Source organism: Bombus bifarius, unplaced genomic scaffold (genome assembly GCF_011952205.1).
Source record: "Bombus bifarius isolate JDL3187 unplaced genomic scaffold, Bbif_JDL3187 scf7180000010271, whole genome shotgun sequence".
Lineage (NCBI taxonomy): Eukaryota > Metazoa > Arthropoda > Insecta > Hymenoptera > Apidae > Bombus > Bombus bifarius.
The window spans coordinates 8707-33025 of record NW_022885586.1 but is presented as its reverse complement, the minus strand read 5'-3'; the positions used below and the strand labels follow the sequence as shown (position 1 = coordinate 33025).

The 24319-nt window shown below is 37.6% G+C and overlaps 3 protein-coding genes and 2 long non-coding RNA genes across 5 annotated transcripts; 3 read left to right on the top strand and 2 right to left on the bottom strand.

Moving 5' to 3' along the window:
- Positions 1–9347: 9347 nt before the first annotated feature.
- LOC117216480 (hematopoietic prostaglandin D synthase-like) lies at positions 9348–12732 on the top strand. The gene is made up of 3 exons (XM_033463191.1): positions 9348–9534; positions 10446–10613; positions 12595–12732. Exons 1-3 carry the CDS (start codon positions 9348–9350, stop codon positions 12630–12632), a joined length of 393 nt encoding a protein of 130 aa, XP_033319082.1. The 3' UTR covers positions 12633–12732.
- LOC117216481 lies at positions 11371–12490 on the bottom strand. Its single transcript, XR_004489375.1, has 2 exons — positions 12284–12490; positions 11371–11889 (listed from the first exon to the last, which is right to left on the bottom strand). It is a non-coding gene; the product is annotated as an uncharacterized LOC117216481 (long non-coding RNA).
- LOC117216302 lies at positions 12624–16501 on the top strand. Its single transcript, XM_033462910.1, has 2 exons — positions 12624–13022; positions 16453–16501. Exons 1-2 carry the CDS (start codon positions 12646–12648, stop codon positions 16499–16501), a joined length of 426 nt encoding a protein of 141 aa, XP_033318801.1. The 5' UTR covers positions 12624–12645.
- Positions 16502–18549: 2048 nt separating this feature from the next.
- Positions 18550–21966, bottom strand: LOC117216490 (hematopoietic prostaglandin D synthase-like). The gene is made up of 3 exons (XM_033463204.1): positions 21825–21966; positions 20701–20868; positions 18550–18719 (listed from the first exon to the last, which is right to left on the bottom strand). The coding sequence occupies exons 1-3, from the start codon at positions 21964–21966 to the stop codon at positions 18682–18684; spliced, it is 348 nt and encodes a 115-aa protein (XP_033319095.1). The 3' UTR covers positions 18550–18681.
- On the top strand, positions 18824–19943 carry LOC117216491. The gene is made up of 2 exons (XR_004489377.1): positions 18824–19030; positions 19425–19943. It is a non-coding gene; the product is annotated as an uncharacterized LOC117216491 (long non-coding RNA).
- Positions 21967–24319: the final 2353 nt, after the last annotated feature.

Here is a 24319-nt window from a genome sequence, read left to right as displayed (position 1 = left end):
TAAGACTTCAAAGTCGAAACAAGCACAGGAAATTTCCAAGCCGGTTAACAGAAACTTGAATGAGACAAAAATAACCTTTAGATCTCTATATGTTCTTCTTCCCCCCTGTTGCTTCCACGTAACTCTTATCCTATTGGTGGAGCTGTGCTGATATGTGAAATTATGACTACATAAAAACATCCGGAATGATTGAATGATTTTATAGTTTAAGGTTAATAAATTTCCATAAATTAAAGTTGAAAATTTATGAGAACATGTTTTCTGTAACAAAACTTAGTAAAAACAAACTAGTAAGGTTTATAGATTCTTTAATGATTATGTATGTATTCATAAACTAGTTCGATAAACATCGTTCGATAAAACGTCGAACAACACACAACATTGAAGCGCGAAATTTCAAATTCAAGGAAAGATAAATAACAAATATTGCGAACAAATGATATTAACTTTACAATAATCTCATGTAAGAAAAAATAAAAGGGATAAAAGTAGTACAGAAGATAGAAAAATCTATAAAACTGGTGGCTGGGAAATAGAAAATATATAAATTTATGTTATTAGAGTTTAGTACTTCTGTCGATCAATGTGTTACGACCGTTCGCGGAGAGACGCAGTCGCAGTAGCGAGAGGAGTAAATTCTCGCTACGATTCGGTGAATCGACGCCGCGAAGTAGTCGTTCCCCTGTTTCGGTTAAGATAAGAGGTGGTTAAATGAATATGACACAGTATAGTAAATTATATTTCACCGTTTATTCCAACAACTTATAACGAAGGCAGTCACGCTGGTGTGTATGTACGAGATTTTTTTTTTTTTTATTTGTTGAAATTACAATCAATTCTCGCGTTGAGAATATGTACGAGATGAATGAGTGACTGATCTGTGGGTGTGTCCTACCCGGTGGAAGGATATTGACCGTTCGAAGGATGTGAAATCAGAACTGTCTTGGGAGACGATGCTGTTGTCACGTAAAGTCGGTACTTGTGTGGTAGTAAGAAGGCTGAGTCGTAACCCAACTACTTATTTTCCTTTATAAATCTTTATTATAAATGTTCACACTTACAAAATAATACCGACCTGGAGAAAAGGGGTTATATGAGTACAGCAACTAGAAGAAGAACAAGAACTGCCCGAGCTGGGTGAAGTCTCGGTTTATATACGTTTTGGTTTTAGGATGTTGAGGGGCTAGGTGTAGGTTATGATGTAGAAAGTGTCCGAAGGTCAGGGGGCCATATCCTATCTCTGATGTGGACTGAGGTGCATCACAGCCTTGGTGTATGTTATGATGATAAGGTGGTGATGTATCCAGAAGTGTCCAAAGGTCGGGGGTCCATATCCTATCTCTGATGTGGACTAAGGTGCGTCACAGTCTTGGTGTATGCTATGATGATAAGGTGGTGATGTGTCCAAAAGTGTTCGAAAGTCGACCGTCGATGTATTATCACTGATGTAGGTTGAGATGTGATTGATGTCACATACCCCCCTCTTTAGATTGAACTTGATCCCTCAAGTTTTCTTCAGAAGACTTTTGTGGAATCGGACTTGACGTGGCTTGAAAATTACAGCTGATTCCTCCTCTTCATCTGAGTGGTCTGTGTTGGTTGGAATATAGATGTTGGGTGTTGAGCCCAGGGTGAGTGGTACTGGTGGGACTGTCGCATTGTGGCTGTTGATTACAGTTTCATTTCGGCAGCAAAATAAATTGATACATAGTTTGTTCGGTATACATTTCCTGATGCATTTGAATACCCCTATTTTGTTTAATCCTTATATACCTAGTATGCCTAATGCTATGTACCCTAATATCTGGAGCGTGGTTAGTCCCCAATACTGTATATTTTTAATTCTGTGTTCGAAATTAAGTGTTTCTATCTCGTCGCCTATTTTATCGATCGTTGTTTTATAGCCTTGTAGATTATCTATTATTTTCGGTGCTCGCTCGAGTTTATCTAATAGATGAGTGAAACTATCGTTTGTTTTGAGCGCTATAGTTTTTGTTTTGATTTCGTATATGACTTCGTTTTTTGTTTCGCCTATACGCATGTGTTCGTCTTTGTACAATATATCGCAAGAAGTGTTAGCTCTTATGATGGAAGGCTTGTCAAGTTTTTGTAAGGTATGCTTCGTTTGGCAAATTGTGTCTATTTCTATCGGATTTGCTGGTATCGCAATGTAACAGTTGCTAGTTTTGAGCGGTATAAAGCTAATGTCTTCAATCTTAAGTACAGTTATTTGACAATGTTCAATGTGTGGTTTGAAATTTATTATTTCTTGTTCTACTTCATTAATCGCAGCGTTCTTTATGCTCTCTGTCTCACTACTTCCCTTACTTTAAAAATTTTTTTTTTGTTTTTATTTAAATCTGTTACATCACATTTATTTACTACCAAACCATCTTGAATTGTATTATCTGTACATTCCTGTGACTTATTTTTTTTTTTTTTTTTGATTTTCTGGAATATCATGCACATTCTTTATAATATCAGTCGTTGATTCTGATATTAATGAAGAAGATACATCTACTTTTATCGATGATTCTACTTTATTAATGTCACTGTGCACTTCATCTAGTTGTTCCATAGTAAAACATCAAGATTGTTACAATTACTTAAGAAGTCATGGATTGTTATTTAAATATTTACTGCACTTTTCCATCAATGTAACCCTTTATGGCAGTTTGACATTCTACAGAACACCAATGCTGTATCAGTTTATATTTTTCTTCATCATGAAGTTTTATTATATCACCTAATTCTTCCTGATGTTTTTTTTTCTTTTTTTTTTCAATTTTCAAATAGGAGTGTGTTTTCTATGTGAATCTTTTAATTCTTGGTTCGCCTCGAGTAAGCGATTATTAACATCTTTGGAAAGTTTTTGGACGTTTTCCAGTTCTTTTCTAAGAAAATTATTTTGTTCGTTCATATCTTTTACTTTACCTTCAATTTCTACCCTACGCAATATTTCAAATTTATTTTCATTGACAAGGATCATTTTTCTTATTTTTCAAAATCCAGTTTCAATTTATTAGTTTCTTCTTCATATTTATATCCAAAATCACCCACTTTTTCATATTCACCCTTTAGTTCGTTTAGTTCACATTGAAGGGCAGATTATTTGTCCTTGTGGTTCAAGAACTACATTTTATCTCTTTTGCATCTTTAGCTCCAGCTTCACGTTCCTCCATTGAATTACTAACACATGAATTAAGTTTGGCCCTTTTTTTTTGTTCCAGCAAGTCAACTTCATATTTGTGACTTATGTTATTTCTTCTAATTTTATTGTTAGTTCTTCAATTTGTATTCCAAAAGATTGAACTCTTTTTACGTGCGCGTGTGTGTGTGTGTGTTTTTTTTTCTTTGTAACTCGTCGAGTTGCAATTCTAATTTTTGCACTTCCTCCTTCATGTCCTCTATGTGCTTCTCGAACTCTTGTGTCGTCCTGTCTTTGTCGGAACATTCTACTTGAAGAACAGCGAGTTGATGCTCGGGATCGTAATTCAATTTTTGGTCGTTAGCAGTAATAAGCTCACGTAACTTCACTTTTGAACTTGATCTTGTTTGGTCTTGATTGTGTTTTCGTGGTGCTTGTGGTGTTCTAAAAGTAATCGTCACGTTGCTTGCATTTTTAGTGCACATTGATACACTGCACTCTGCACAGGCAATGCTTTTGTTGTCATGAAATCTCTCTAACTTTTCAGTAACAAAACCTTTTATTTTATTATTTAATTTTGGATCATGTGCCCCTGGTGAAGATACATTATGTGTTCTCTTTACCTTTATTATGCACACGTTTTCCTTTTGCTCTCAATTTTTCGATCACCTTGTGCTGTTCTATATATTGTGTTCTTATGTTCTTCGCATATAAATCCTGTCGATTGATTTTATCTTTCAGTTGAGGTACATGTTTAATTCTTTACCTTTTTTTTTTTTTTTTTTATGGATTTCTTGATAATCTTTTAGAAGTTGCTCGTTATATTTGGAAAGCTTTCTCACTTCGTCTTCAGCTGTTTCCTAACGGGATTTTTCTTCTTCAAGTTTTTCTGTAATCATTTTTTCTAAACTTCTCCATTTATTCTGTTCTTCTTCGAGTAATTCATTACGTTTCGGTATCTGGCTATCTTTTCCTTTAAAACATTTAATTTTATCAGAGAGTTCTCCTATTTTCAAACTTGCTTCATTTAAGGTAACTTTATGAATTTCCGATTGATGCTTTAACATTTGATGTAAGTCTTCTATTGCTGTTTCACGTTCTTTCAACTGTTCATTAAATTCGTTGTTTAGCATATCCACTCGAGAAATTTCGAGTTCTTGAGCATCGTTTCTTCTTTTAGAAATTTGGCTTATTTTCTCTCGCCTGCTGCTACATGTTGCTGTCATTTTATCAACTTCTTTCTTCTTTTTTTTTTCTTTTTTTTTTTTGAACTTAAAATCTTGATTTAAGGTTTGTGTTTCACTATATGATTTATTATTATTAACTAGTTCAACATTATTTTCAGTAGATTTTTTTTCGCGTGATTTTTATACTTATTTAAATAGTTTAACATGAGCAAATGCATCGTACGTCAGATATACCATTTTTAATAAATTGTCGCCTTTACAACTCGAGTTACCTCTGAACGAGTCGCATGATTGATCAATAAGCCATGAGTAATTATGCAAATTCAGTTTTTTTTCATCTATTTATTTGAATATTATAACAAAGACTTTACATTGAATATTTTATTAAAATTGTAAGTTTTTCATAAACGCTTCAAAATCCACAGTCTATTGATCAACTCCTCTATCCTTTCTCTTTCTCCTCACTAAAATAGATAAATTCCTAATGTAGTTTGTGGATAATATTCTTTTTTTTTTTTTTTCTAAAGCAAATCACATTTATCATCTGATATATTTTTTGAAATAATTTCTGTCTGTACATTTTCTTCTTTTCTCTTACTCCTCTTTCTCTTTCTAATGAATTCTTTTTATTCCGTAAAATAGTTTTTGTATATTCAATTTTGTTAAGTGCAATCCTTATTTCTGATAACTTACTTTTATTAGATAATTCTTGTGAATCTTCTACTACATCTTCCATATCATTTTGAGTGCGGCTTCTACCTTCAGTAAATTTAATATCTTGAACCGTATCATTAATTTCAAAAGCTCTTTCGGTATCAAGTAAATCGCACTTATTATTGAATATACCTTTTGAATTGACTTCTGTCTCTGTAGTTTCTTCTTTTGTATCTTCTTCGAGTTTTCTTTGTTCTTCTAATCCACCCTTCTCATTTTGTAGGATCTTCCTTGTATCTTCATCTTTTTTAACTTCGACTTTATCCGATCTCCTAGGTCTGCCTCTATGTTTCGCTTCATCAGTTGCTATTACACCCGTTACTGCATTATCATTTTCTACAGATTTATACCTATCGCTATCACTAGCTGTGTTCGTTAAAAGAACTTCCCTTCGTTGACGAGTATCAGTTGTTTCGTTTTCACTATCTGAAATTGATTTTTGTTTAACACCTCTTTTTTCTTCTTTGGCAAATTTATTTTCTACATTTTCCGATGCCTTTTGTTTATTAATTATTTCAGACTTGTCTTCGATTAATTTCGTCTTTAAAGCGCTTCGCAAAATTTTATTTGTGTTTGATTGTCTGGTTTGATTATAAACAATTTCTTCAAATTTTGGCGAAGTAGCAGGCTTTGCAGCAACATTATAACGACTGCTCCGTTTACTACTATCTAACATAGGTGGAGATGGATTCTTGTCATCTTTATTCTCTAAAGACTTCTCTTGTGTATTAGCATCTAAATTTCTCGACATAAGATCTGCTGAAGTTTTTGATTCTGTAGTGTCACACGCATTTTTCGCTGTCATCATTTGGTCTTCTTCTATACGTTGCGCAAGAATTTCAATTTGTTTTTGAATTACGTCGACTATGGCACGAATCGAATTGTCCGTACCTCCGTTTGTAGAAACGGTTTCAATAGTTTCGACTTTGTCTTTTCGTGATGTGGGCATGATGCTTATTGAGTCTGAGCTACTGTTGCTATTTGGACTCGAAGCGCTTGAGAAACTGGGTTTTCTCACACGGTATCGTGAAAATGAATCCAGATTTTTCAGCTTACCGTAGTAGCTATGACCGTTGAGGAGTCTCAGGGATGTTTCCTCTCTGGTTGGTTCTAGATTCCGAATCTTATTTGTAGGCTTGCTCTGCGCTGACCGTAGTCCTTTCGTCTAGTTTCACCGTAATGGAACGTTGAAAGTTGCTGCAGGGCTTCGTAGTAGCAAAGATTCGCACTGGGTCCGTTGATCCTTCGATCTTCAATGATGCGCGTACGCCGAAATCGTAATTTCGTTTTCACTGAAGTGAATAGATCCTGGCAGGATCGCCAAAATGTCACGTAAAGTCGGTACTTGTGTGGTAGTAAGAAGGCTGAGTCGTAACCCAACTACTTATTTTCCTTTATAAATCTTTATTATAAATGTTCACACTTACAAAATAATACCGACCTGGAGAAAAGGGGTTATATGAGTACAGCAACTAGAAGAAGAACAAGAACTGCCCGAGCTGGGTGAAGTCTCGGTTTATATACGTTTTGGTTTTAGGATGTTGAGGGGCTAGGTGTAGGTTATGATGTAGAAAGTGTCCGAAGGTCAGGGGGCCATATCCTATCTCTGATGTGGACTGAGGTGCATCACAGCCTTGGTGTATGTTATGATGATAAGGTGGTGATGTGTCCAAAAGTGTTCGAAAGTCGACCGTCGATGTATTATCACTGATGTAGGTTGAGATGTGATTGATGTCCCACTGTCTCGGAGGAAAGCTAAGGATGGGTGTGTCTAGCGCACGGGACCATCGGATTTGTTGGTGACGATTTTAGTTAGGAGAGTGAAGGAAGTGGCTTCGTTGTTAATTGGTTAACGAAGGGTCTTAACCGCCCTCGAGAGAAAGTGGTTAGTGGGAGGAAAGTTGCAGCATACGTGAGAAAAACTAACTTTCCCTTGTCCAGTCGGGGTAGACAATAGTCTTTAGAAATTCTTCGGAAACAGACGTTTGTTTGGTTTGAAGGACCTTTTCTAGGAAATCTATGAGATTTATGGAAGGTACTTGAAACTATGGAGGATACGCTGCGAGTATCCGGTGACATCTGGTTGCCATATTGCTCGTGGTGTGACGTAACAAAATGGAATAGAAAGATTGTACCACAGACGAAATTATACTTTATACTTTATTATACTTTATACTTTATTATACTTTATACTTTATTATACTTTATACTTTATTATTACATTACATCAATTGAAATCTTTGGAATTACAACGATTCGATACACATTTTAACGTTTTAAACGTTTTAACGTTTAACATTCTAACATTCAGTTAGAACTTTGTATTGATTAGAGATATTGTAACGACCAGAAATATCGATACATATATCAATACTTTTACCTCGAAATTCGTAGATTCGTACTCTTCATTGTCCATACAAATTGTGTCATATATGTCCAAACCAAATTTAATTTCCAATTTAAAACCAAAATTCTTTTTCGAAAATGGCACTTCCAATTCTTCTTATTCTCACTATTTAATTGCTAGCCGTATCAAGTAACAACGAAAAAAATAATAATATCTAAACGTTAAGCAGGTCCATATTTTTGGGGATACAATTAAAAAAGTAAATCGTCGGTGGAATATTGTTTCACCTATCAAGAATTTTGGAAGATATAATTAGAAAGGTACAACCTGGGTAGAAAATTGTACTCCTTATCGAGCATTTTTGAAAATATAATTGAGAAAGTGGAATCTGGATAGAAAATTGTTTTACCTACGAAGCATTATAAAAAGTAAGTTTAATAAAACTATACCTTGGATATTTCATATATTTTTTCATATTATACGCATTCGTTAAAATTTTACACTCCCAAACATCCTGCTATACTTGCACAAAAAAGCGCAGTCTAGTAATATCCCCCTCACTGCTCCTCGCATTTTCTTTCTAATCATCTCTCGTTCGCTTTTCCTGATATTATTCTCAGCGTAAGTTCAGAGTGGCGGTTTTTAAACTCAGGAACGCGCGGCTGTTCGTTAAATGAAATATCAAACGTAAGAATTGCCGCAGTCTTAACGCGAGATAATTCATTTCGTGGCACAGAGCGCACGTCGTTGAATATTAATTCATATCTCATATAAGTTGCGAATAAAAAAAGCAGATAAAAGAGGACAAAAATCCGATAATTACCGCGAATCTTTCCGCAATTTCAAGAAATACAAAAGAAATTTGTTTGTAAGCATGCTACTAAGTATTATTAGAAGTACTGTACTTTCGATATTTTACATATTCTTGCATATTTTCTACATTTTTCTGTATTTTTGTATCCTTAAACTTTCCGTAAACGCGTAAACGTCTGCGCTCTGACAATGACAAGGAAGATTCTACTGATAAAAATAAAGCATCGAATTTCACCGAACTCTCAGAAATGTAATTCTCAGATCACATAAATTAAAAAGAAAGAACAAAAGAAAATACAGATATATATATATACATACCTCATACATACTCGACCGGAGTCTTGTTTCGGTGGCGTCGTTGGGATGACGAGCAGTCTTGCTAGAGAGCTGATCGGTGAAGGAAGTCGAGTGCCTTACGAGCAGGGAGTGGTGCACGTGTGAGTTAGAGCAAGGGAACCTGTCCTCCCGTTGGTCACGGATTCGTTATCAAGCCTGAGGCCCTCGTCACTAGTGTAACTATCGACAATAAAGGTACCCCACGCGCGACCGGACGATGGAGAACTTCAACGCAGAACCGCTACCTCCCGCGAGCCCTCCCCGGGAGGGCGCCTCGAGCTCGGACTCGGAGATTCAGACTCGACATATATATTATTATATATATTATATATACTATTATATCTATATAATATATGTATTTATATCTATAAATATATGTATAAATATATCTATTTAAAAAAATAAAGTTGACCTTCATATATCGCCAATAATATCGCGTGCGTAAAAAGAAACTAATTACATTTAATTCTTTTTTTACATTTATTTATTTTTTATTATTATTTTTTTCACAACTAATTACATTTAATTATTACATTTACATACATTTAACTATTATTACATACATTTACATACATTTAATTATTATTTTTTTCATAATTATATCTCGTTTGAAATATTTTTCGACATAATTAATTGTTTCAAAAACACATATTCCAGCCTTCTAAATGATTTATTTTGCGTATTATACGAATTATTCCATCTATAAGTAAATTGTTCTCTCTACACACAAACACGCACACAGTCTGTTAATTACACGAGTTAATTGTAACATTTTTCTCGATAAGTTGACAGAGCAAGGAAAATGAGCGACGAACCTACCTACAAACTAATCTACTTCAATGCCCGTGGTAGTGCCGAACATATACGGTACATATTTGCATATATTGGCATCGAGTATATCGACGAGAGGATCCCCCTACAACTCTGGCCTGAATACAAGGATTGTAAGCGTGAAGAATCGATTTTTACTTTCATCGTTCAACTCTCAGATATCTACCATTTACTCAAACTTTTCTGTATATAAAACTTTCGTTTCACGTGCAGGCTAAACTTACTTAAAGTAAAATTTCATACGGAATAAAGTCGAACTTTTCATTAAGTTTTGCTTCCGTAATATCGTGTTTATCGAATACCAACTTAATTCACTTACGATTCTCGAATTTTTGTGTTGCAATCTTTATTGTTTTCAATGAATCGAAGCATTTCGAATATTTTGAGAAAACCGTAAATAGGTGACTTAAAATAGGAATACAAAAATACTTCTACGTTTCTCGTTAATTTAAAAACTTTTTAGGACTTGTCGGAAAAAAAGGATAAAAAATTGAAATCAGTTCGGAAATGAACAAGAACATAGCTAAAAAGTCGAAAGAACAAAGCAGACATAAAATTCGATCTTCCGTTGCGACATTTCTATCGTAAATAGTATAATAAAAGTTTTACGCAGCATAGTCTTCGATATAATCTTATATGTCGCTTGCAGATAGAGAAACAAAAAATCAACGTAAGTCTGTAAATCAATCCTGTCGGTGTAAAACACAAAATTACGTTCGCAAGAGACATTCGATTTATATTCCTTGTATTTCAATTTTCATTACAAGAACCATGTACATTTTCTAATATTTTTTCCGTGTCTGGTATTATCTTTTATCCTTGATTTTAAAAACTTCTGTTCTTCCCAACAGTCAAAAACACGCGATACCCTGTCCATCGTAATCGTAAGAAAAGAAAAAAAGGAGAAAGAAGACATTTCTGTATTTCTTTACTAGGCCATGTTGATTAAAACCGAAATGATTTCGATTCATCTATTCACAAGAACGCAACGGCCTCGGAAGCTGTGTTGTGATTTCCTATCTATCGTTTCCCTCTACACAGTGTTCATATGAGCCATGTTTGTTCTTAGCAATGCCTTATAAAAAGCTGCCTGTGCTGGAGATAGACGGGAAACCGGTAGCGCAGAGTAACGCTGTGGCGCGATACTTAGCGAGGAAGTACGATCTAATGGGAAAGGACGAATGGGATGCGATGATATGCGACGAGCTCGTCGATACTCTTGGAGATTTGAAGCAAGGTGAGTAACTGATGAGATGACTTTGCATTTGTCTCACCACAGAGACAGACGTTCAAGAATTCATTGTGAAAAGACGAGTACAAACAAGATACGTATGTCTTTCCGTTAAGCGAATGTTACAGTTTGTTTGCAAAAGTCAGTTTTTAGATTATAGAATCGTAGATAGAATTTAGAGGATAGAAACTTTTAGTAGTCACTTTTAGTTTAGTAAAGTCTTATCGACAATAAGCAGACTACGTTATGATACAACGATTCCAACTAAAGATTTCTATCGACATCACGAATTCGATGGCTTCCAAATTTTCTGCTCTGCAATCTCAGACGCTCAACTCGAAAGAATCTTTTAGATCCCCCGACAAACACTCGACTCAGGTTATCTATTATCGTAACCTTTCTACGGGATTTTTTTTAACTGCGTTGCGTTAACGAATAACGGGATAACATCACGTTTCTCTCAACGCCTTTCAACGTTCTACAACTTTTATTCTTTGCAAATCCCTGTCTCTATATGATAAACGCTGGTTATCCGCGGAAGGAGCGAGGACAACGAAGTGTTACTCAATGATCAAAGACAGGAAGATCCTGGTAAGCGATAACGTTACTAATTTCCAATTACGATATGTGTGATTACGTAACATCTGCTGTCTGCATAATGCGTTAACGATCTGCGCGTTGATCGCATAAATATAAATCGAAGGGAATGGAATCGCTCGAAACTCATGCAACTATCCGCAGGTGTTTAAAATCGTGTTTTTACACCGCCAACGTAACGTCACGCCAGTCGAATCGAAAAATTATTACTAGACAGAGAAGGTGAACAAAAAACGAGGTAAATAGGCTACCGATTGAATAATATCATAACGATCGTATCTCTGGTTTTTGCTCGTCTTTTACATTTGTTTCAAATATATAAAATATAATCGTATCGATATCGTCCACGATTAAAGCTATCCATCCGCCATCGACGAGGAACGAACGATTATATTTTATCATTTATGCGAATCCTTCTCTTCTCTTCTTTCTCTATTTACGCCCCTCGCCTTGCTTCGTACCGCCGATGATTCACAATTCGATGCACCTGAACAGCTGGAACGTCGCAGATTTTTCCGTACGATAACAAACGTGTTTTTGATGGCCTGCTTTAAACCGTGACGATCGCCATGACGTGCATCAATTGTCGAATGATGTAGTGCGACGATACTCCCACGCAACTTTTTTTACGCTGTTTTTCCCTCTATTTTTTCTTCCTGTGTGTTATCACATGATCATGAGATACCTGTATAGAAGATGCAAAGAGTCTGTGAAGAATTTACAGATATTTAAGATTATCATAATGATTAAGCAAAAGCTAAGACGCAAAATATTGCTCAAGATGTAATTATGTAATATTTACTCAATTTCTAGAAGACTGTTTATATCTTGTTGTTATTCTTGATATGGAGATAAATATAGTATACTTTATTAAGACCTAGATAAAAGACTTTTTTCTCGTTTCTCTTCTCTTACTTAATCACTAAGAGTTATATAACGTTTATTCGATAATTCTGCTTCTCCTGACCTTTCCACAAATGGTTGTTTATATCTCGACATTCTTGGTACTTTTAATGAAATTTTAATAACAGTACAGAAGTAAATAAAAAAGCTCTAGGTAGAAGCAAGGATTTACTTACCTTTCCTTTCTCGAATCTCAGTTAGCAATGTTGTTCCTCTTGAAAGATTTTCCAAGTTTCCAAGACACTTTCCACGCTGGTAACATTGTATATATTTCAAGTATCGTGAACCACAGGAACTTGTTGAGGCAATATTGAAGAAAGCAAAGAGAATGAAGATTAAATTCTGACAATAAAATAAAAATCCAAATTCTTCCTAAAAAGCTAGTGATCTTTAGTTAAGAGTTCGATTTTTCACATTTTTCAAGGTAAATTAAAAAAATTGTTTAATAGAGGAGGTACAAAATAAATGTATACAAACCTTTTTTCAGACGACATGGGCGGACTTCGTGTTTGCAGCGGCCCTTGAAAATTTCGAGTATATGTTTGGGGCATCAGCTTTGGATAAATATCCAGCTCTTCGAGCATTGAAGAGAAGGATTCATAGAATACCGGCCATTTCTGATTGGCTAGGGGACCATCCTGCAAACTACAAAGGCTGCCCAGAATGTAAAACACTATACACGAACAGATACCCTAAGCTCAGAGCAAAAGAGGTATCCAACCAAACACCCAGCCCGCTGAAATTCGCGACTACCCCAACCCCCTCATCCAACCAAACACCCAGTCCTACCAAATTCATCTCCACCTCAACCTCCTATGCGCAAGCAGTACAAGGCATCCAAAATAACCCGAACAGCCAAAGGAATCTTCCCCAAAACAGTGTCCCCAACCCACCTAACACAGACAACTCCTCAAGGCGTGAAAAGCTAATAGAGAAACAATCAGAGCAAATAAATCACTTGCTATCGCTACTAACACTCATCGTGGAAAAATTAGCACGCCCCGACTCAAAATAAAACCAAGCCGCATAGCACTGTGGAACGCCAACGGTCTAGCGCAACACAAACTTGAACTAGAACTCTTCTTAAAACACCAGCAAATCGACGTAATGCTCGTATCGGAAACCCACTTCACCGACAAGAGCTACCTGAAAATAAATGGTTACAAATTCTACCATACCCAACACCCCAGCGGAAAGGCCCACGGTGGCACCGGAATAATAATCAAAGCAAGTATTAAGCACTACGAACTTCCATCATTCCAGAAAGACTACCTCCAAGCAACAAACGTAGCAGTAGAAGACTGTCATGGCTCAATCACCACCTCAGCAGTATACTGCCCTCCCAGACACTCCATCGCCAAAGAAGACTTTGATAACTTCCTGGACACCCTGGGCAATAGATTCATAGTTGGAGGAGACTATAACGCCAAGCACATCCAATGGGGCAGCAGACTGGTTACAGCAAGAGGCAAAAACCTCTTAAACAGCATAATAAACAACAACCTCAACTACCTCACCACATACGAACCCACATACTGGCCCACTGACACCAACAAAATACCCGACTTTCTCGACTTCTTCATAACTAAAAATATCCCATCAAGACACGTCCAGATCAACTCCTCGGCTGATCTCTCCTCTGATCATTCTCCCGTGATAGCAACAGTCAGTTCAACAATCATCGAGAATACACCTAATGGCTCCATTCACAACCAACACACCAACTGGCAGCTCTTCAGAGAAGTCTTTACACACTCAGCCTCAGCCTTCACCCCACTAAAAACAAAGGAAGAAATCGAAGCAGCCACGGAATACTTAAACACGAGCATAATAAACGCAATCCGCCTCTCCACACCGACAAAGCCATCTAACAGCAAACAAGAATATCCCCAATACATACTAAAAAAAATAGCAGAAAAACGTAGACTAAGAAGAGTATGGCAGACCCATAGAACACCGGATGACAAACGCAAACTAAACAACGCAACTAGAAAGCTATCCAGAACCTTAAAAAACTATAAAAACGACTGTTTCCATAAATACCTCGCCAGCTTATCCCCCACAGCCGACTCCAACTACTCACTATGGAAGGCCTCCAGGAAACTCACACGCCCCCAACAAATAATCCCACCTATCCGCCGTCCGCAAGGTGGATGGGCGCGAAGCCCTATAGAAAAAGCCGACCTGTTTGCTAAACACTTGTCAAAAGTATTCAAACCCCATTCCCCCAAAGCCGCCGCGGACGTTACTGAATACCTGCACACCCCCTTCCAAATGTCCCCTCCTATCGAACCCGTCTCCTCTGCAGAGACCATAGAAACAATCAGTCGCCTAAACCCCAAGAAAGCAGCAGGACACGACCTAATAGGCACTAAAGCAATCAAGGAACTTCCCACAAAAGGGATAGCACTCATCGCATCGATTTTTAATGCTATCCTTCGCCTGGAACACTATCCTAAGGCCTGGAAAATCTCATTGATTACCCGGTAAACCGATATACGAAACCTGCTCCTATCGCCCAATCAGTCTTTTACCTACCCTGTCCAAACTATTCGAGAAGATGCTCACGAACCGACTCCTTCCAATCCTAGAGAACTTGAAAACACTCCCAGATCACCAATTCGGCTTCCGAAAACATCATTCTACAGTAGAGCAAATCCACCGCTTAACTCATACGATCAGCCAAACACTCGAAAAGAAAAAATATTGCTCAGCGGTTTTCCTAGACATCCAACAGGCATTCGACAAAGTATGGCATGAAGGGCTACTATACAAGATTAAAAAGATCCTACCTCACCCCTACTACTCCATCCTAAAATCTTACCTAACCAATAGACAATTCATGGTTAAATGCCTAGACGCCACTTCCGCAACATTCCCAATAGAAGCCGGCATACCCCAAGGTAGTGTCCTCGGACCCCTACTGTACTCCATCTACACTTCCGACCTACCTATATCAAACGATATAACAATAGCGACATTTGCAGACGACACAGCGCTATTAGCTACCCACGCAGACCCGGTAATAGCCTCATCCACTCTCCAGCGAAGTCTCGACTCCATGGAAAAGTGGTTTCACAAATGGGGCTTCAAAGTCAACGAAAAGAAATCCTCACATGTAACCTTCACGCTCCGAAAACAAACCTGCCCCCAGGTCACCATCAACAATGCAACAGTTCCTAGCAGGGACACAGTCCGATACCTGGGCATGACCCTGGACAGGAGACTAACGTGGAAGACACACATCTCAGATAAAACGAAGCAACTAAAGGACAAACTAAAAAAACTCTATTGGCACACGGGCCGACGCTCCAAACTAAACATACACAATAAAATTACCCTCTACAAGACCGTAATAAAACCTGTCTGGACCTACGGAATCCAACTATGGGGAACAGCAAGTAACTCCAACATTGAAATACTCCAACGCTTTTAATCGAAAACGCTAAGATCCCTAATTGACGCACCTTGGTATGTAACCAATGAAACAATACACCGCGACCTCAAGATACCCACCGTCAAAGAGGAAATAGCAAAATATAGCGACAGATATAGCAAAAGAGTCAACAAACACCGAAACCCCCTAATCACTGGACTACTCGATACGACGGACCAGATTCGCAGGCTGAAGAGGCACTACCCGCTAGACCTAAACGTTAGATTCATTTAATTATCCAAATTAAGCATATGCACTTACTTATAATACTTATAAATTATACCTATCTATAATAAGTATTAACTTATTGTAAATAAACAGCCATGTCACTGCGCCACGCCAGAAAAATTACTGAAAATTCTCAACGCGAGAATTGTTTGTAATTTCAACAAATAAATAAAAAAAAAAACGTGCATTAACGTTTTCAAATCCATTTTTTATTTTCAAAGAACATCGTATTTGTACTCGGTATTGCCAGTAAGTATCATGAAGAGACGAAACTAAGTATTGTTTAAAATAGTATATAGACATCTAGATATAACATTCAATGATTTTTCCCTCACTTATTGTAAATTATTGATATTGTAAAATTATAATTGTAAAATTATATAGTAAATGATATTGTAAAATTAAATAGTAAATTCACACGATGTTCAAATAATTCGAAATAACGATAGACCAAAAGCTGTTTAAACGAGACACAAGAATTAATCGTGCATTTTATTAAAAAGTTAAGTACGGATAAAAGAAAGAAAATTTTCGAACTTTTTTCGAAAGAACATACATTTATTATATATTGTATTCTTTCAAACACAATAATACCTTCCATAAAGGAGCACAGCTCAGATGAGACTTTTTATAGTTAAACTTTTAACGTACTCATAGACACGAAATTTTTTTTTTAAATAGAACTGTTACATTTTACGACACGTATAACATCGAACATTTACCAACATAGCGATGCCAGCGTACATATATATGTAATATCGTGATATAATGTATTTACAAGGAGTGGACAATAGAGATGTTAATCAGACAGAAAAAGACGATTGTTGATTAACCTGAACTACTCATGCCAAACGTACAGAAAACAGCGCAATCCACACTCTCTCGGCAACGCCACTCGCAACCTCCGTCTCCGCTCAACTCGCACTCGGCTCCTCGACTCGCACTCTGCTCCTCGACTGACCCTCTCTGGCCGTTGTCCCATTCTATTGCCTTTTTCCTAGGCCCACCGCACACGTGTTCTGCAGACGCTGGTAGCCAGGGTCACGTAGGTCTTTTCCACGAAACTATGCACTTGAAAAGACCGATGACACATTGATGGGCCCGACGGCGCCTCGGTTCTCGCGACATTGTTCATAGTTCGCCCGATATTTCTTAGGCCTTTCGTCCACGATACTACATTCGGCCATCCTGCAATAACATCTGCCCTCAGATGTTGCCTTCTATCTCGCTGTCATCAGATGCGTCACTTTGGCGTTTAGGACCCAAGGTTTCATAAAATCGAGGTGTGTGCGGGTCCTTCCTTCGGTACTGCTTCGCACGCTTTCTTCTTTTCTTGTAATTTCGCAGGTTCCCTTCTAGCTTACCTATGTTTCGTTCGGTTAGGCTACAGTCAAGGCAGTTGGATACCACGTGTTCGACCTTTTCGCGTAACCCCTTGAGCCAGAAGTCCTTCTTGACCATAGCTTCTGTTTTGGTAACCTCGAAATGCCCACGCTCGTGCGCTTGCCTGACTACCTGAGCCCGCATCGCCTTCGATACTACTATTAGCACATCGTCCTCACACTCCTTATACAAAATATTGTTTCTTACTACCTGCCCATCGGCCTGACTGCACGTTGCGGCGTCCAAAATCCTACGGACTTCGATGTCCTTGTTCTGTGCCCTTCTCAACCGTGCAATCAGCCCGTCTTCACTCTCCGTTACATACATAGTGCTCGGCAGGGGGTTCCTACTCGGAGCATCTACATGCTGCATACTTTTCCCCGGCCGATGACACACCTGATACTTAAACTCGCCTAGTAACAAGGCCCATCTAGCCACACGCACACACAAATCTTTCTTTCTAACTACACCTATCGGACTCGCATACTCCGAGTCTGACGATTTGATGACACCCTCGTTTGTCCACACTTCCATCAGATCATCTTCTTCCTTTCTTTCCGACGGCGCCAGTCTTCGCGGTCTTCGCGCTACCGGCTTGTCGCTTTCCAAAACTACTTTTGCGGTTATTCCGACGTCTCGCTTCTTCTCCGGCCTATACCCCCTAACGATATCTCGAATTGCTTCACGATAATGCGGTTCCTGTACGTGTGTTAGGTCTGTTTCGTCAGTCTGTTCTACTACGTTAATTCTAAACACATCCGACACGTCTTTGTTAGTCTGTTCGTCAAGCCGCAAGAAAGTCACTTCGCCCCGTTTAACCCGTAACTCTACTTGATCCAGAAAATCAGTGCCTAACAACAGGCCGTGCTTCGTCAATATTTTGTTTGTTATATCGTGATATAATGTATTTACAAGGAGTGGACAATGGAGATGTTAATCAGACAGAAAAAGACGATTGTTTTTCAACCTGAACTATTCACGCCAAACGTACAGAAAACAGCGCAACTAAATAACTAGATAGCAACTCGACTTTTACCAAAACGCAATCAACACTCTCTCGGCAACGCCACTCGCAAACTCTGTCTCCGCTCAACTCGCACTCGGCTCCTCGACTCACACTCTGTTTCTCGACTCACACTCTGGCCGTTGTCGCATTCTATTGCCTTTTTCCTAGGCCCACCGCACACGTGTTCTGCAGACGCTCGTAGCCAGGGTCACGTAGGTCGTTTCCACGAAACTATGCACTTGAAAAGACCGATGACACATTGATGGGCTCGACGGCGCCTCGGCTCTCGCTCTTGTTCATAGTTCGCCCGATATTTCTTAGACCTTTCGTCCACGATACTACATATATGTAGTGGTGTACTGGTCATCTTTTTTCCACACGTTTTTAGCTTTTAGCTGTTTGTGTATGGGCGCCTAATCAGCCAATGAGAAATAGCCGGTATTCTATGAATCCTTCTCTTCAATGCTCGAAGAGCTGGATATTTATCCAAAGCTGATGCCCCAAACATATACTCGAAATTTTCAAGGGCCGCTGCAAACACGAAGTCCGCCCATGTCGTCTGAAAAAAGGTTTGTATACATTTATTTTGTACCTCCTCTATTAAACAATTTTTTTAATTTACCTTGAAAAATGTGAAAAATCGAACTCTTAACTAAAGATCACTAGCTTTTTAGGAAGAATTTGGATTTTTATTTTATTGTCAGAATTTAATCTTCATTCTCTTTGCTTTCTTCAATATTGCCTCAACAAGTTCCTGTGGTTCACGATACTTGAAATATATACAATGTTACCAGCGTGGAAAGTGTCTTGGAAACTTGGAAAATCTTTCAAGAGGAACAACATTGCTAACTGAGATTCGAGAAAGGAAAGGTAAGTAAATCCTTGCTTCTACCTAGAGCTTTTTTATTTACTTCTGTACTGTTATTAAAATTTCATTAAAAGTACCAAGAATGTCGAGATATAAACAACCATTTGTGGAAAGGTCAGGAGAAGCAGAATTATCGAATAAACGTTATATAACTCTTAGTGATTAAGTAAGAGAAGAGAAACGAGAAAAAAGTCTTTTATCTAGGTCTTAATAAAGTATACTATATTTATCTCCATATCAAGAATAACAACAAGATATAAACAGTCTTCTAGAAATTGAGTAAATATTACATAATTACATCTTGAGCAATATTTTGCGTCTTAGCTTTTGCTTAATCATTATGATAATCTTAAATATCTGTAAATTCTTCACAGACTCTTTGCATCTTCTATACAGGTATCTCATGATCATGTGATAACACACAGGAAGAAAAAATAGAGGGAAAAACAGCGTAAAAAAAGTTGCGTGGGAGTATCGTCGCACTACATCATTCGACAATTGATGCACGTCATGGCGATCGTCACGGTTTAAAGCAGGCCATCAAAAACACGTTTGTTATCGTACGGAAAAATCTGCGACGTTCCAGCTGTTCAGGTGCATCGAATTGTGAATCATCGGCGGTACGAAGCAAGGCGAGGGGCGTAAATAGAGAAAGAAGAGAAGAGAAGGATTCGCATAAATGATAAAATATAATCGTTCGTTCCTCGTCGATGGCGGATGGATAGCTTTAATCGTGGACGATATCGATACGATTATATTTTATACATTTGAAACAAATGTAAAAGACGAGCAAAAACCAGAGATACGATCGTTATGATATTATTCAATCGGTAGCCTATTTACCTCGTTTTTTGTTCACCTTCTCTGTCTAGTAATAATTTTTCGATTCGACTGGCGTGACGTTACGTTGGCGGTGTAAAAACACGATTTTAAACACCTGCGGATAGTTGCATGAGTTTCGAGCGATTCCATTCCCTTCGATTTATATTTATGCGATCAACGCGCAGATCGTTAACGCATTATGCAGACAGCAGATGTTACGTAATCACACATATCGTAATTGGAAATTAGTAACGTTATCGCGTACCAGGATCTTCCTGTCTTTGATCATTGAGTAACACTTCGTTGTCCTCGCTCCTTCCGCGGATAACCAGCGTTTATCATATAGAGACAGGGATTTGCAAAGAATAAAAGTTGTAGAACGTTGAAAGGCGTTGAGAGAAACGTGATGTTATCCCGTTATTCGTTAACGCAACGCAGTTAAAAAAAATCCCGTAGAAAGGTTACGATAATAGATAACCTGAGTCGAGTGTTTGTCGGGGGATCTAAAAGATTCTTTCGAGTTGAGCGTCTGAGATTGCAGAGCAGAAAATTTGGAAGCCATCGAATTCGTGATGTCGATAGAAATCTTTAGTTGGAATCGTTGTATCATAACGTAGTCTGCTTATTGTCGATAAGACTTTACTAAACTAAAAGTGACTACTAAAAGTTTCTATCCTCTAAATTCTATCTACGATTCTATAATCTAAAAACTGACTTTTGCAAACAAACTGTAACATTCGCTTAACGGAAAGACATACGTATCTTGTTTGTACTCGTCTTTTCACAATGAATTCTTGAACGTCTGTCTCTGTGGTGAGACAAATGCAAAGTCATCTCATCAGTTACTCACCTTGCTTCAAATCTCCAAGAGTATCGACGAGCTCGTCGCATATCATCGCATCCCATTCGTCCTTTCCCATTAGATCGTGCTTCCTCGCTAAGTATCGCGCCACAGCGTTACTCTGCGCTACCGGTTTCCCGTCTATCTCCAGCACAGGCAGCTTTTTATAAGGCATTGCTAAGAACAAACATGGCTCATATGAACACTGTGTAGAGGGAAACGATAGATAGGAAATCACAACACAGCTTCCGAGGCCGTTGCGTTCTTGTGAATAGATGAATCGAAATCATTTCGGTTTTAATCAACATGGCCTAGTAAAGAAATACAGAAATGTCTTCTTTCTCCTTTTTTTCTTTTCTTACGATTACGATGGACAGGGTATCGCGTGTTTTTGACTGTTGGGAAGAACAGAAGTTTTTAAAATCAAGGATAAAAGATAATACCAGACACGGAAAAAATATTAGAAAATGTACACGGTTCTTGTAATGAAAATTGAAATGCAAGGAATATAAATCGAATGTCTCTTGCGAACGTAATTTTGTGTTTTACACCGACAGGATTGATTTACAGACTTACGTTGATTTTTTGTTTCTCTATCTGCAAGCGACATATAAGATTATATCGAAGACTATGCTGCGTAAAACTTTTATTATACTATTTACGATAGAAATGTCGCAACGGAAGATCGAATTTTATGTCTGCTTTGTTCTTTCGACTTTTTAGCTGTGTTCTTGTTCATTTCCGAACTGATTTCAATTTTTTATCCTTTTTTTTCGACAAGTCCTAAAAAGTTTTTAAATTAACGAGAAACGTAGAAGTATTTTTGTATTCCTATTTTAAGTCACCTATTTACGGTTTTCTCAAAATATTCGAAATGCTTCGATTCATTGAAAACAATAAAGATTGCAACACAAAAATTCGAGAATCGTAAGTGAATTAAGTTGGTATTCGATAAACACGATATTACGGAAGCAAAACTTAATGAAAAGTTCGACTTTATTCCGTATGAAATTTTACTTTAAGTAAGTTTAGCCTGCACGTGAAACGAAAGATTTATATACAGAAAAGTTTGAGTAAATGGTAGATATCTGAGAGTTGAACGATGAAAGTAAAAATCGATTCTTCACGCTTACAATCCTTGTATTCAGGCCAGAGTTCTTCGGGGATCCTCTCGTCGGTATACTCGATGCCAGTATATGCAAATATATACCGTATATGTTCGGCACGACCACGGGCATTGAAGTAGATTAGTTTGTAGGTATGTTCGTCGCTCATTTTTCTTGCTCTGTCAACTTATCGAGAAAAATGTTACAATTAACTCGTGTAATTAACAGACTGTGTGCGTGTTTGTGTGTATAGAGAACAATTTATTTATAGATGGAATAATTCGTATAATACGCAAAATAAATCATTTAGAAGGCTGGAATATGTGTTTTTGAAACAATTAATTATGTCGAAAAATATTTCAAACGAGATATAATTATGAAAAAAATAATAATCAAATGTATGTAAATGTATGTAATAATAGTTAAATGTATGTAAATGTAATAATTAAATGTAATTAGTTGTGAAAAAAATAATAATAAAAAATAAATAAATGTAAAAAAAGAATGAAATGTAATTAGTTTCTTTTTACGCACGCGATATTATTGGCGATATATGAAGGTCAACTTTATTTTTTTAAATAGATATATTTATACATATATTTATAGATATAAATACATATATTATATAGATATAATAGTATATATAATATATATAATAATATATATGTCGAGTCTGAATATCCGAGTCCGAGCTCGAGGCGCCCTCCCGGTGAGGGCTCGCGGGAGGTAGCGGTTCTGCGTTGAAGTTCTCCATCGTCCGGTCGCGCGTGGGGTACCTTTATTGTCGATAGTTACACTAGTGACGAGGGCCTCAGGCTTGATAGCGAAGCCGCGGCCAACGGGAGGACTATCATATAAAAAGCAACAGGATACACGAAATAATATAATTCTGACTAGGACAACATAAACGCAAGAAGTGTTGATATTGAAAAAAATATTTAATTTTGTATATAAATATTTTCATATTTAGAAAAGTTTCCGGAAGCAGGAAGATTTACAAACAAATAATATCATAAACCGAATGTTTCATGATCCTTTTCTAATTAGAGTGTGTGACAGCATGTGAGAACGTTTCTTAAAAATATGACTTATTGCAATTACTTAATCGCAATTATAAACGATTAAGACCTTCTCACAACGAGGCAATCTATCCAAAGTATAAAACTCGTTATACTTGATGAGAAAACAAATCTCTACTTAGGTTTCATTTCGTTTCATCGCGTTCATAAAAAGTGAATTTGTATGAACACATCGTGCAATTTAGTAATTAGGACCGTTGATCTCGCTGCAACATTTTTTTTTTTTATTTATTTGTTGAAATTACAATCAATTCTCGCGTTGAGAATTTTCAGTAATTTTTCTGGCGTGGCGCAGTGACATGGCTGTTTATTTACAATAAGTTAATACTTATTATAGATAGGTATAATCTATAAGTATTATAAGCAAGTGCAAATGCTTAATTTGGATAATTAAATGAATCTAACGTTTAGGTCTAGCGGGTAGTGCCTCTTCAGCCTGCGAATCTGGTCCGTCGTATCGAGTAGTCCAGTGATTAGGGGGTTTCGGTGTTTGTTGATTCTTTTGCTATATCTGTCGCTATATTTTGCTATTTCCTCTTTGACTGTAGGTATCTTGAGGTCGCGATGGATGGTTTCGTTGGTTACATACCAAGGTGCGTCAATTAGGGATCTTAGCGTTTTCGATTGAAAGCGTTGGAGTATTTCAATGTTGGAGTTACTTGCTGTTCCCCATAGTTGGATTCCGTAGGTCCAGACAGGTTTTATTACGGTCTTGTAGAGGGTAATTTTATTCTGTATGTTTAGTTTGGAGCGTCGGCCCGTGAGCCCATAGAGTTTTTTTAGTTTGTCCTTTAGTTGCTTCGTTTTATCTGAGATGTGTGTCTTCCACGTTAGTCTCCTGTCCAGGGTCATGCCCAGGTATCGGACTGTGTCCCTGCTAGGAATTGTTGCATTGTTGATGGTGACCTGGGGGCAGGTTTGTTTTCGGAGCGTGAAGGTTACATGTGAGGATTTCTTTTCGTTGACTTTGAAGCCCCATTTGTGAAACCACTTTTCCATGGAGTCGAGACTTCGCTGGAGAGTGGATGAGGCTATTACCGGGTCTGCGTGGGTAGCTAATAGCGCTGTGTCGTCTGCAAATGTCGCTATTGTTATATCGTTTGATATGGGTAGGTCGGCAGTGTAGATGGAGTACAGTAGGGGTCCGAGGACACTACCTTGGGGTATGCCGGCTTCTATTGGGAATGTTGCGGAAGTGGCGTCTAGGCATTTGACCATGAATTGTCTATTGGTTAGGTAAGATTTTAGGATGGAGTAGTAGAGGTGAGGTAGGATCTTTTTAATCTTGTATAGTAGCCCTTCATGCCATACTTTGTCGAATGCCTGTTGGATGTCGAGGAAAACCGCTGAGCAATATTTTTTCTTTTCGAGTGTTTGACTGATCGTATGAGTTAAGCGGTGGATTTGCTCTACTGTAGAATGATGTTTTCGGAAGCCGAATTG

What these genes read in the sequence shown, in the direction of transcription:
- LOC117216490 (XM_033463204.1), bottom strand. Translation starts at nt 21,966, where the DNA reads ATGAGCGACGAACATACCTACAAACTAATCTACTTCAATGCCCGTGGT. An exon ending in CTGGCCTGAATACAAGGATT is followed by an intron (nt 20,869 to 21,824) that starts GTAAGCGTGAAG and finishes GTTTGTTCTTAG; the next exon opens with CAATGCCTTATAAAAAGCTG. An exon ending in TCTTGGAGATTTGAAGCAAG is followed by an intron (nt 18,720 to 20,700) that starts GTGAGTAACTGA and finishes ACCTTTTTTCAG; the next exon opens with ACGACATGGGCGGACTTCGT.
- LOC117216302 (XM_033462910.1), top strand. Translation starts at nt 12,646, where the DNA reads ATGTTTGGGGCATCAGCTTTGGATAAATATCCAGCTCTTCGAGCATTG. An exon ending in AACACAGACAACTCCTCAAG is followed by an intron (nt 13,023 to 16,452) that starts GCGTGAAAAGCT and finishes TTTTTTAAATAG; the next exon opens with AACTGTTACATTTTACGACA.
- LOC117216480 (XM_033463191.1), top strand. Translation starts at nt 9,348, where the DNA reads ATGAGCGACGAACCTACCTACAAACTAATCTACTTCAATGCCCGTGGT. An exon ending in TTTCATCGTTCAACTCTCAG is followed by an intron (nt 9,535 to 10,445) that starts ATATCTACCATT and finishes GTTTGTTCTTAG; the next exon opens with CAATGCCTTATAAAAAGCTG. An exon ending in TCTTGGAGATTTGAAGCAAG is followed by an intron (nt 10,614 to 12,594) that starts GTGAGTAACTGA and finishes ACCTTTTTTCAG; the next exon opens with ACGACATGGGCGGACTTCGT.